This window comes from Dendrobates tinctorius, unplaced genomic scaffold (genome assembly GCF_039654945.1).
Source record: "Dendrobates tinctorius isolate UK_male_01 unplaced genomic scaffold, ASM3965494v1 ptg000032l, whole genome shotgun sequence".
Classification (NCBI taxonomy): domain Eukaryota; kingdom Metazoa; phylum Chordata; class Amphibia; order Anura; family Dendrobatidae; genus Dendrobates; species Dendrobates tinctorius.
Window position 1 is genome coordinate 32,509,247 of NW_027361700.1, and position 13,998 is coordinate 32,523,244.

General features: G+C 44.8%; 1 protein-coding gene across 1 annotated transcript in view; it reads left to right on the forward strand.

The window, feature by feature from the left end:
• Positions 1-13,998, forward strand: part of LOC141086566 (vasoactive intestinal polypeptide receptor 1-like) — a 422,518-nt gene that overhangs the window by 387,122 nt on the left and 21,398 nt on the right. Inside the window, exon 11 of the mRNA XM_073572713.1 lies at positions 2,990-3,119. Coding sequence (XP_073428814.1) covers positions 2,990-3,119 — 130 coding nt within the window. The remainder of the gene's footprint in view (positions 1-2,989; positions 3,120-13,998) is intronic.

The following is a 13,998-nucleotide window of genomic DNA, read 5'->3' on the forward strand; positions in this document are numbered from 1 at the left end:
AACTGGAGGCTTGGGCTGTTAAATGATAGTTGAAGTTTAACATGCTTTAAAGTGAACCTGTCACGCCTGTGGACAGGCGCTGGGAAAGATCAGAGAGGCCCGACACATGTGCTCTGCAGTACTTGGCTCGGCCCTCAACAGGGCAGATCATTACGCCTGCGCAGGAGCCACGACACAAAGCAAGGAAGATGACGACATTGCATGAAGGTGGGAGGCGCTGGACCCAGGACCTGCGATGCCCATCGGACTGGACCGCCCCCGGATGAATATAATAAAACTTCTTTTTCTTATCTTTCAGGTTAGATCGGGGGGCTTATCTACAGCATTTTAGAATGCTGTAGATAAGCCCTGAAAGGGAGTGGCCGCAGCTTATAACTGAAAAACGAAGTGACAGGTTCCCTTTAAGGTTATGCATTTGAACCATGTAAACAAAATGTACACTATATACGAAATATAATGCAAAATATAACAATATTATATACTAAATAGTAAAACATTTTAAAACTGTCACTAAAAAAAATTCGGATGAATTGGTAGATAACAAACTCACATTTAGTGATCAGTACAGAAGCAAAAAAAATCATAGCAGGCATTAAAAGAGGCATAGATGTTCATGATAAGATGCTCTATTCAGTTCACCTGTGTAGCCACACTTAAAGTACTGTGAACAATTTTGGGCTCCAGTTTATAAGAAGGACAAAGCTGAGCTGGATTGGGTCCAGAGAAGAGAAATTTATGATATTAAGGAAATGCGAGAACTACAGTACCAAGATAGGTTACCAAACTTGAGGTAGTCCAGTTTGGAAAATTGAAGACTTAAAGGTGATCTTACTGCAATGTACAGATGTATGATTGTTAAGTACAGAGATATTTCTAACGATCTTTTGACAGCAAGCCTTGCAACAATGACAAATGTGGCATCTTCCATGTCTAGAGCAAGAAGGTTTAATCAACATCACAGATGGCAACTCTTTAATGTATGATCAGTTAGAATATAGAACTCTCTCAAAATGTGATGGTCAATTCACTAAAAAAAGTTTAAGGAGGGTCTGGATGACTTTCTAGAAAAATATATTATATTATAAGTTATAGGTACTAGATTTTGGGGATGGGATGTGAATCCGAGAATCTATTCTGATTGCCATATTTAGAGTCAGGAATACTTGTTCCCCCAAATAGGGGTAATTAGCATCTGTGTCATGGGGTTTTTGCCATCTTCTGGATCATCTTGTTAGGTTAAAGGTTGATCTTGATAAATTTGTGCCTTCTTTTAATCATAAAAATATGAAACAAGAACAGAGTTTGCTAGCCTGACCCTCTTATCCACCATGAGTGTCTGACCTCTCTAATGCTCTACTGGATCAGTAGGCCAATTTTTTCACAGACACCCTTCAAAATCTTGCAAAAAGACAAGGTCACATGAGCCTTGTGAAAAGTAGATTGGTATTGTATCCTTGTTAGCTTATATTCTAAAAAGATGCTTCTAATAGACAAGAATCGTTTGTCTACATAAGCAAACTAAACATGGGGAGGCAGCCTCAGGGGTAAGGGGTTATCCACTTTGCAAGTCTTAAGGAAGTTGCCCATTTTCTAAGTGGTTTAGACTTGACAGAAGATTACACTAGTAAAGATCCGTAAGGTGTGAAAATGTTTAACTACACACTCATGCCCATGTGAATGAAGAAACTTATTCTTGGGCAATGGTGAACTAATTTCATTATTATTATCCTTCATCATTATGGTAAATTTATATTTAAAGTTTAAGGATAGCTAATACTAGAGAAGAGAGACAGAGGATTCAAAAAGATTTAAATAAACTGAAGAAGTGGGCAGCAACTAACAGAATGGTTTTTAACAGGGAGAAATGCAAAGTACTACATCTGGGCAATAAAAATGAAAAAAGCATATATAGAATGGGAGGAATAGGGCTAAGTGACAGCACATGTGAAAAAGACTTGGGTATACTAATAGATCACAGACTGAATATGAGTCAACAGTGTGATGCAGCAGCAAAAAAGGCAAATGCAATTCTAGGATGTATTAACAGAAGCATACAGTCTAGATCACGTGAAGTCATTATTTCCCTCTACTCCTCTTTGGTCAGACCTCATCTGGAATATTGTGTCCAGTTTTGGGCACCACATTTTAAAAAAGACGTCAACAAACTGGAGCAAGTTCAGAAAAGAGCGACCAGAATGGTGACCGGTCTGCAAACCCTGTCTTATGAGGAAAGGTTGCAGGATTTGGGAATGTTTAGTTTGCAAAAGAGAAGACTGAGAGGAGACTTAATAGCTGTCTACAAATATCTAAAGGGCTGTCACATTGTAGAAGGAACAACTTTATTCTCATTTGCACAAGGAAAGACTAGAAGCAATGGGATGAAACTGAATGGGAGGAGACACAGATTAGATATTAGAAAAAACTTTTTGACAGTTAGAGTGATCAATGAGTGGAACAGGCTGCCACGAGAAGTGGTGAGTTCTCCTTCAATGGAAGTCTTCAAACAGAGGCTGGACAGGCATCTGACTGGGATGATTTAGCGAATCCTGCTTTGAGCAGGGGGTTGGACCAGATGGCCCAGGAGGTCCCTTCCAACTCTACGATTCTATGATTCAAAAGAGGTATTGACATAATCTCAATGGTATTCATTTAAATTAGTAAGGATTTTTTTGGGCCAAACTCAAGAGATGGTGGTCAAGACCAAGTATGAAAGGGTCTTCATGATCAATCTCAATAAATTAGTAGCACTTAGAGAGATCATCTGAAGACACCTTTGGCAATGCTGTAATGAAATGGGGCAAGTGACCCCTCAAGGCATTGTATATCAGCAGGCCTAAGAGAAGCTCTGCAAACTACAAGGGTTAGAGGGATGTTTGTAGGATACAATAGCCCTTAGTATTATGGTATTTTTTTTCTTTGTGTCAGCTTCTATTTTCAAAATAATGATGATAAATCACATTTTTATATTTTGGCTTTTTTTCTTTCATAGGAGACTGGCTAAATCTACTCTTCTGCTGATCCCTTTGTTTGGAATTCATTATGTTGTTTTTGCCTTGTTTCCTGAGCACATTGGTGTCTGGGCCAGATTATATTTTGAACTTGTTCTTGGATCAAATCAGGTGATTCATTTTTTTAATATTATTTCTGTGATCATTATAATATAATATAGCATGGTGATTATAGCCTATAATCAATTACTTGGTGCTTTACGTTTATTAAATACAGTATTTCTTAGCATTTGGAGTATTTGTTATCATCATTGTGGTATTTTTAATACCATCAAATTTTTCATATTTGTCATGATGTTTTTTCATAAAAAATAACTTAAAATGCAATCGTGACATTTATATCAAACCGTTTGAAAAACATATGCTTAAAAGATTATTCTCATGATCAGTTCAACTGTCTTTAAATAGAATTTCGTAGGAACAATTTAAAGGATGACAATTTTTTCTTTACAAAGATGAAATGTTGAGCTAGATGTCAATGCAACATCCAAATTAGAGTCAGATCCCAAAGTTTCCCAGAAGAGCTTTGCCCCAAACTTTATACTACTGCTGGTTTGTCTTCTTCTCATTGGGCATCATGGTGACATTTCTTTCCCAGGTAAATGAAGTACATGCATCTAAACAACCCCAGGATGATAAAGAAAATATGATTCATCAAAGGAAGAAACCTTCTTCTTTGTTTCATGGGCCAGTGTAGGCCCTCTGATGGGTCTTCAAATATACAGCCCCAAATAAACCAAGCTGTTATTTTCTGTGGGTTCTGACACTTTTCTATGATAGCCAGCATTACCATTTTTTGTCATTTTATGCTAAATTAGCTTTATTATGGGATCTGATCAACTGGCCTAGCTTTCCCTTCCCACAAGCATAAAAAATCCTTTTATGGATAACATTTGATTGGTAATAATACTTGAACTTCACACTAGAAATTCTAATTCTAAGGCTACTTTCACACTTCAGGTTTTCGGCGTCAGGCGCGATCCGGCGTCGTGCCGGAACGCCGGATCCGGCAAATGTTTAGTAAAACCGGATGTGACGGATCCGGTTTTCTGCCGGATCCGTCTTTTTCTTGACAGACAAAACCGGATCCGTCTCATCCGGTTCATCCGTTTTTCTATCCGTTTTTTGACGGATTACGCCGGATCCGGTTTTTAAAATTGACCCTTGTGGCCTTCCGAACGGGATTGGCTACTGGAAAACTATATATAGCATGTTCCTACAGCCCTTCTTTGACAGGTTGTAGAGGAGAAAGTGCAGGTTGGAGAGAAGAGCAAGTTACTGGCGAAGATGGATGTTGTCATTGGAAATATTTTGAAGAATTTGGCGGATTTTATAGCGGAGGCGAATCGTTTGAGGGTGATTGTTCTGGAGAAGGAGAGAGCAAGACAGCAGCGCATCAGGCATCGTAGACGACGTTTGTGGATCCACCCCATCACAGCCAAGAGAATGACGCGTGGGGTCTATTCTACACTCTGCATGGACCTTCGACGAAACCCGGATAAATTTTTTGGATATGTTAGGATGAAAATGGAGAATTTTGATTACTTGGTGGAGCGCATTGCACACCTCATAAGAAAAGCGGACACCTATTGCCGCTTCTCTGTTTCACCCACAGAGCGTCTGATGGTGACTTTAAGGTAAGCCACATTTATTGGATGTGATCGCATCAGAGCACACTTTCACTGCAATCTTGTTGGTGGTAGTTTGTATCTCCAAGTGTTATAGCTCAGTTTTGGTATGTAATGCTGTGATTTAAAACTAATTTATTGTTTTTTAATTCCCCACAGATTTCTTGCAACTGGAGAATCCCTTTCGTCACTGCATTTCCAGTACAGACTCGGGATTTCCACCATATCTGGAATAGTGAAGTACACATGCCGTGCACTGTGGGACTCCTTAGCTGAAGAGTTTTTACCAGAGCCCACAACAGAGAGGTGGATTGAAATTGCTGACAAGTTTCAACAGATATGTCAGTTTCCCAACTGCTTGGGCGCTGTGGACGGGAAACATATCCGCATTGTAAAGCCAGCTGGATCGGGATCGGAATATTTCAATTACAAGAAATATTTTTCAATTGTCCTCATGGCCATCGCTGACGCGGAATACAAATTTATTGCGATTGATATTGGGGCCTATGGCCGCTCCAATGACTCTCAAGTTTTCAAACTGTCTGCCATGGGGCGTAAACTGTATGGAAACACCTTCCAGTTCCCACCACCTAGACAAACATCTGGTCCACCTATGCCATTTGTCTGTGTAGGGGATGAAGCCTTCCAGCTGTCAGAACACCTTTTGAAACCGTACTCTAGCAGAGGATTGACAAGACCAAAACGCATTTTTAATTACCGCCTCACAAGAGCAAGAAGAATGGTTGAATGTACCTTTGGTATTCTGACAGCCAAATGGCGGGTCCTATTGACTGCGATCAACCTCAAGACAGAAACTGTGGACGAGGTGATCAAAGCGTGCGTGGTACTCCACAATTTTGTTATCTGCAAGGAACCCATTTCCATTGAGGACACCTCTGAAGAAACCACCTTGCAAGATTACCATGACATTACCACTAGAAGTTCTGTGACAGTTTCAGTAATGAGGGACAATTTTGCACTATACTTTATGTCACCTCAAGGCAGAGTACACTGGCAGGATGACAGAGTGTGAAAGATTTGTGCCCAACCAAACTTGTGTACCTTCTGTACCAACAGTATATACCTTTGCCAACCAAAGTTGGCTATCTTGTCATGGTCTCTATTTTTAGCTTTAGGCCACAGGTGTGTACCTGGTTGTGTTTTATGCAAAGTATTTCACCTTTTAACAAAAGTTGTGTACATTGTTATGAAATCACCAACAATAAACACAACTTTTTAGGTGAAATACTTTGCGTCAAACACAACCAGGAACACAACTGTGGCAAAAAGCTAAAATTTACCCACAGTTATATACCTAGTTTTGAATACCATTTCACCTTTTAAATACCCTGTATTTAACCTTTTTCACCGCAGAAAGAAATGACAGACAACCAGTGTAAAATAATTTAACTTTTATTGAAAAATTTTTTTTTAGTAAACTTTTTTAAAATTTTAATAAACTTGTTTAATAAAGCTTTGAAACCATAAAACTGGTCATTTTTATTTAAATACACACATTATAAATCTGTGTAGTGTGTGGTGGAAATACTGCTGTAGGGGCTGCGGGACACTTCGACACTGGGAGTGTGGAGAGAGGACTGGGATCGTGGTGGGGAAGGAACAGTTAGAGGTGAAGGTGTGGAAAAAACTACAGAATGGGTGGACATGTGGGAAGCAGAAGAGGTGGTGGGTGGTGGAGTGGAGGGTTGGGCAGGGACTGTAGGAGCAGATGATGTTGATGGCAAGTTGTATGGGGAAGGAGTTTGGTACGGGGCAGGTTGCTGGAAGTGGGGAGATGTCTGGTACGGGGCAGGTTGCTGGAAGTGGGGAGATGTCTGGTACGGGGCAGGTTGCTGGAAGTGGGGAGATGTCTGGTACGGGGCAGGTTGCTGGAAGTGGGGAGATGTCTGGTACTGGGGAGGTTGCTGGTACTGGGGAGTTTGCAGGTACTGGTGAGGTTGCTGGTACTGGGGAGGTTGCTGGTACTGGGGAGGTTGCTGGTACTGGGGAGGTTGCTGGTGCTGGGGAGGTTGCTGGTGCTGGGGAGGTGGAAGGTGCTGGGGAGGTGGATGGTGCTGGGGAGGTGGAGGATGGAAAGTGGCTGGAGGGGGTGTAGATGTAATAGGAGGGGGAGGATGGAAAGTGGCTGGAGGGGGTGTAGATGTAATAGGAGGGGGAGGATGGAAAGTGGCTGGAGGGGGTGCAGGTGGAGGAACTACTGTGGTGGGAGGAGGAGGTTGGGAGGTAACTTGCTGGAGAGCAGCGTGGCATGAATGCATTACATGCATCTGCTGGGCAGGAGAGAGCGTTTCCATGCGCTCCACAACAGACCTGAAAAAGGTGTGGTTTGGCGAAGATCTTGCTTCTGAATGCATGGTTTGCAGAAGTGTCTTCACCTCCAGAATGCTGGAGTTGATCTGCTGATAGCCTGCGGAGATTTGCTCTGACAAGACTTTTAGACAGTTCTGGAAAGATGCATTCAGATGCAAGAACTCTGGCGCATAAGTCTTTTCCTGACCCCTCTGCCGCTGCCGCCCAGTACCCGCAGGTGTACTAGAGGTGGCAGGGGCAGAAGGGTGGGGTAAAGGGAAAGCGATCTCCTCACCAGCAGCTTCATGTAATGTAGGCGGCCACGATGCTCCTGTGCTGGTGGATGGGACAGATGGGTCGAATGTGTGGGAAGGCTGGGAAGGTGAAGATGTACCGGGGCGGTCGAAGTGTCCCTCGGTGCCGGTCTCCTCAGGGATCGCCTCAGAAGGGTCCAATCGTGCAGGCTCCCGAGTGCTGCTCACCGTGCTGTGGAATAAAGAGAAAAAAAAACAATTAAAATAGTGACATGGTATGGCCCTGGCTGAAAAAAAAAGTTACATCTAAACATTTTTTTGTCACATGTGGTGTGTAATATTTACCTTCTGGTGAGCATTGTCTCCCGGAGGAACGACAGGGCTCGTGCGTACTTGTACTTGCTCCTGCGTCCTCCAGATCCACTCGGGGCCCGCATCTCTTTATTGAACTCCTTCTTGAAACGATCCCTCACAGACCGCCACCGCTTCACAATTCTCTCCCCTGAAACGAGAAAGGACAAAGTGGTTAGTATACAACATCAGTGTTTCCCAAACTCCAGTCCTCATGGTCCACAGGGGTCATGTTTTCAGGATTTCCAAAGTAAATAGAAATCCTGAACACATGATCCGTGGGGACCACGAGGACTGGAGTTCGGGAAACACTGGTTTAAATCAAGCAACCGGTACTGTATATACTTACGCTCTTTAATCTGGGCCCGAGCTTCGAGGTCCTCCCAGCGGTCCACAAGGAGCGAACAGATTTCCTCCCAGAGTCGTCGGGTAACGATCAGGTCAGCGTGGCGTTGGTCAGCCATATTCCAGAGCGGCTCCCTTTCTCTGACGAGATCGATGAGGCGGTCCACATCAATCCCTCCATCCTCACCGTCAGAGTCGGGAGCACGCTGTGAAGGCTGTTAAAGAAAAAGACAAAAATAACATAATTAGCCTCCACAAAAGAAATGAAATAAAAAGTGCAAAAAACACAAAGCAAAAATATTTATACTTACACGCTGGTGACCACCGCGTTGCTGTCGCCGACGACCCTGGGAGGCACTGTGAGGACCTCTTGGCCGAGCACCAGATTGAGAAGACTAGAGAAGAAAACAAAAAATGTTATGTCTTTGGATGTAGGCATTTGTTTGCTGTGTGTGGTCTGCAGAACATTGTTTTCTATGTGTTGTGTGTAGTGTGATGTTGTGTTTCTGCGTTTGATGCAAAAAACTTACCAATTGTGAGCCCACTCCAAGTGTCTGTCCACCCCTTCCTTCTTCTTCTGGGAGCTCCTCTTCATCTTGTGATTCCTGTTTTGAAATAAAAGGCAATGAATACACATATATTACAGAGATGATGGATTTTGGAAATAAAAACTTACCGTCAAACGCTGACGATGCGAGGGAGGGCTCCCAGAAGATGTGCTGTCTTCCTCATGGCCAGACTCCATGGCTGTGGGTGGTGTTTCTGCTGCTGCCATTGCTGCTGCTGCTGCTGCATCTATTGGGCGGCTGTTGAATAAAGAGAAACAAAGGGCCAATGAATATCTTGATATTCCATAGCCCTAGTTTGGAGGAATGGGGGATTTGATAATTACCGTCTCTCATCTGCTGCTGGACTCCCCTCCCGTTGTTCAGCATGCTGCTCCATTTGGGGTGGTGCTGCTGATGGTGCTGCTGCTGCAGATGTCTGCTGCCTTCTCCTGCTCCTGGTTCTTGGCTTGGGTGGCATGTTGGGTGTGGCTGAGGGTCCCATTGTCTTGCTTTTATATATGTCCTGTGGGCAGAGCTACTGAGCATGCTCAGACCAAAGAAACCGGATCCGGCGCATTGCGGCGCTCATAGGCTTTCATTGCATGAAAAAGCCGGACACGCCGGATCCGGCGTGTCCGGCTTTTTCGACGGATACAAAAAACGTTACAGTCACCGTTTTTTCCAGACACCGGATCGCGTCACATTGCCGGATCCGGCGAAAATCGGATGAAACGCATGGCCATCCGGCTCGATCCGGCTCTAATGCAAGTCAATGGGGGGGGAAACCGGATCCGGCATTGCATTTCGACGGATCCGGTTTTAGTCAAAAGCGCCGGATCGCGCCTGAAGCAGAAAACCTGATGTGTGAAAGAGGCCTAATAGCATTTTTTATTTTAAATTCAACCTGTCAGCAGGATGCAACGTTTAGTTAAACATGTTATCCAGGATTTTTTTTACTATGTATCCAAAAACTACCAGGCAGGTATTTGCTAACTACCTGCCTGTTGTACTCGGCTGCGGCTCAGATCACTCATGGACCACTCGGTGATTCAGCTACTCCATATCAACAGAGCAGTTATTCTTCTCCCGTGCTGCTTTGTCGACTGGGCATAATTGATGGAGTCGTGCTAATTGACATCCAGCTTCCTGCAGTTTGACAGCTGGTTCCTCACTGCCTATCAGCATTGATGTCGGCAGAGATGTCCTGTCAACAGAGCAGAGTGGAAAAGAAGTAGCTTCTCTGCTGATGTGATGTTAGAGAAAGCTTCTGAATGGCTGGCAGGAGCTGTCTGTGACCGCTCTATGCTGGCAGAGATCAGAGCTGGTCACAACAGGCAGACCGTTAGCCACTACCTGCCTCTTAGTTCTTAGTCACATTGTAAAAAAAATCCCAGATAACCCCTTTAAGTAACCAGATAAGCCCTTTAAGTAACCAGTGCTATTTTTCTATAGGTCTTTGTACAAAGGTCAAAATGATAATTTTTATGTCTAATGAATAGAGTTGAGAAGGTCAGTCAGATTAAAAAATCGCCGACTTTTGCCAAAGTCGGATTTTCTTTTGTGCAGCAGCAGAGCTGATTAATAGGCTGCCTGCTAGCAGTGATGATAATGTGTGCAAACTGTAAAGCGCTGCGGAATATGTTAGCGCTATATAAAAATAAAGATTATTATTATTATACAGTACCCTTTTTCAGCTTTTTATATTCTTGTCTAATCCATACTGAGCCTGAGAGCGTCTGTGTGTTACTCCAGAAATATATACGGAGATTTAAAATTACCCCAACACTATATACACCTGGTATCTTCTGATACAGTACCCTTTTTCAGCTTTTTATATTCTTGCTAATCCATACTGAGCCTGTAAGCGTCTGTGTGTTACTCCTGAAATATATACGGAGATTTAAAATTACACCAACACTATTTACACCTGGTATCTTCTGATACAGTACCCTTTTTCAGCTTTTTATATACTTGTCTAATACATACGGAGCCTGACAGCATCTGTGTGTGACTCCTGAAATATATACGGAGATTTACAATTTTCCCCTTCACCGTATACAGCTGTACGCTTCTTATACAGTACCATATATCTGCTGGTATTTTTGGTACATTTTCCCAAACATGAGGAAGTATGGTGGAAGAGGCCGTGGACGTGGGCAGGGGAGCCAGCTGGTACTGATGGTGGTGCATCTGCTGGTAGTGCCAAAAGCACAATAGCACCTAAGGCAGCAGGTGTTGAGCCTGCATCATCATCTGGCTCAAGAAGGCCTGGAAGGCTCCCTTTTCTAGGAGTAGGTAAACCGCTTTTAAAGCCGGAGAATCAGGAACAGGTTTTGGCTTACATTGCCGAAACATTCTCCAGCTCTATCGCCTCCTCTTCTGAAGTTTCAAAAAATGCAAGCACTGAGTCGTCAGTGCAGGCTTCTGGTCAGGAACAACACCTTTCATTGTGTCCTTCACCCCCACCGAAAGTGAAGGATGTGGCAGGCCACACTTCAGATTACTCCATGGAGCTCTTTTCACATACCATGCCTGGGTTATCAAGTCAAATCCTGAATTCCCCAGTCCAAGATGAATCTGACATGGAGTGCACTGATGCACAGCCACTGCTAGATGATTCTGCTGGTACATTGACCCAGAACACTACCTTGCCCTTGCAGTCTACTCAGCCAGAATCTGACCCTGATTAAACTCAGTTGCCCCTTCCCGCATACTATACCACCTTACACGGTGACACAGAGGAAGATGCAGATGAAATTGAAGAGGAGGTGATGGATGACCCAGTTGTTGACCCGGAATGGCATCCATTGGGGGAAGAGAGTGCCGCTGGAAATAGCTCAGAGGAGGAGAAGGATCCGCAGCTGGCATCAACATCGCAGCAGCGGCGGTTATCTGGCAGGCCCGTAGCTGTACAAAAATGTGGTAAAAAACAAAAAGAGTTGCGGGACAGCTTGGCCAGATGGTCAAATTAGCACAGCGTGCAAGCCCTGAAAATTTATACCATAGTAGGAAGAGAGCAGTGTGGCACTTTTTTGACCAAAATCCTATTGATGAGGCAAAGGTTATCTCTAAGAAGTGCAGAAGGACCTTTAGCCGAGGGAAAAATCTCTGAAATTTGAATACCAGTTGCATGCTTAGACATTTAATCACCATGCACTTGCAAGAGTGGACGGACTATAAAACCTCAGGTAGCACATGTGCACTTGCTCTGACTGAAGGTAGCCAGCAACGCTCCACCGCTTCCCCCACTGTAAGCCCACTGGTAAGCACACCAACAGCAAGAAATGTTGAGGTGTCGTCGCAAGGCCAAAGAAGTCAGGAAGTCACAATGTTTTTGCATCGAAAGACTGAATCTAGGCCATCACCACCACCACCATCACCATCACCAACCCCCTCTCAGTCCGTCATGTCCACCGCTAGTTCCCCCATATGCAGCTCTCAAGTCCAGCTCACCCTAGCAGACACTCTGAGTAGGACAAGAAAGTACTCATCATCTCATCCGCGTACACTGGCTTTGAATGCCTACATTGCCAGACTGAACTCATTAGAGATGATGCCCTTCCATTTGGTTGAAAGCAAATCGTTCTGAGAGCTCATGGCCTACGCTGCCCCACGCCATGACCTACCCAGTCGGCACTTCTTTTCTAGAAAAGCCATCCCTGCCCTCCACCTGCATGTGAAAGACTGCATTGTCCATGCACTCAAACAATCAGTGAGTGGAAAGGTGCACCACACAACAGATGCATGGGCCAGTAGGCATGGCCAGGGCTTTTACGTGTCCATCACTGTGCACTGGGTTAATGTGGTGGATACTGGGTCCACAGGGGACAGAGGCGGTGGAACAGTGCTGCCTAGCCCATGGTTTAGGAAACAGTTGGCTGTAGGCGTTCTACCCTCCTCCTCCAGAAGCGAAAGCTCGTCGACAGAGCGCAGTCGCACAAGCACTCCATCCGCAGCTGCCAGTGTTGCACACGAGGTGTCCCACTATCGAACAGCTAGTGGTAAGCGTCAGCAGGCTGTTTTAAAGATGATGTCTTTGGGCGGTAACAGACACATCGTGGAGGTACTGGCCGAATACTTGCAACGAGGAACTGAGTCAAGGCTGGGCAGTCTACATCTTGAGCCAGGCAAGGTAGTCAGTGATAACGGCCGTAATTTTGTGGCGGCTATACCCCTTGCAAAACTCAGACACATACCTTGCCTGGCTCACACTTTGAACCTGGTGGTGCAGTGCTTCCTAAATAATTATCCGGAGTTAACAGCCCTGCTCCATAAGGTGCGAAGACTCTGCTTGCACATCCGTCGCTCGCCCGTAGACTCCAGTCGTATGCAGAGGCTGCAGCGATCGCTCCACCTCCCCAAGCACCTCCTAATCATAGACATTGCAACAAGGTGGAACTCCACCATGCACATGGTTGAGAGGCTGTGTGAACAGAGGCAGGCTGTAATGCATTTATGGGAGGATACACAGGCAGGAATTTTGAGGTTTGACATGGAGTTGTCGGGTGTGCAGTGGTCAAAGCTGAAAGACCTCTGTAAAGTCCTTCAGTGTTTTGAGGAATGCACGCGGCTGGTAGACGACGATGCCATCATAAGCATGAGCATCCCACTTATGCGTCTGCTCATGCAAACTTTGACGCACATTAAGGATCAGATGTCTGCAGCAGAGGAGGAAGAGGAGGAGGAGGAGGGAAGCCTTGATGACAGTCAACCATTGTCTGCTCAGGGAACTGTCCTGGAAGAGGTGGAGGAAGAAGAGGAAGAGGAGGATGATGATTATTTTGGGGAGGAGGATGCTTCTCGGGGAGCAAGAGAAAATGTTGGCTTGCCAAGGTCAGGTACAGGGTTTGTGCGAGACTGTAGGGATGTGGATTTGCCAGAAAGTGCTCCTCCACCCACCACTGGCAGTGCAGCATTGACACCTGGAACATTGGCCCACATGTGTAATTATGTATTGTGGATCCTAAAAAGGGACCCCCGCATTGTCAAAATTATGAAGGATGATGACTACTGGTTGGCCAGCATCCTCGATCCACGCTATAAAGGCAAATTACAGAACCTCATGCCACAGGAGAACCTAGAGCTAATATTTGCGAACAAACAACTCTGGTTAAACCGTTTGTTAAAGGCATTCCCAGCACACAGCAGCGGTGCAGGTTCTACCACGATCCGTACTGGGCCAAATTGAAGAGGTGTTTGTGGTGCACACAGCCGAACTGGCGTTGGAGACAGGGGTTTCATGACCATGTTGTGGACTGATTTCTCGAGTACCGCTCACACGACTGTTAATACTGAATCGATTGCAACAGACAGGAGACAGCAGTTGTTAACTATGGTTCAAAATTACCTCTCCTCCCCTATCGATGTTCTACCTCACAGTTCATTCGCCTTTGACTACTGGGCCTGTAAACTGGACACCTGGCCTGAATTGGCACAATATGCCTTACAGGAGCTCGCTTACCCTGCTGGTAGTGTGCTATCAGAAAGAGTCTTCAGTGCTGCTAGATCAATCCTGACAGAAAGAAGGACCTGGCTGTCGACCAAAATTGTAGGT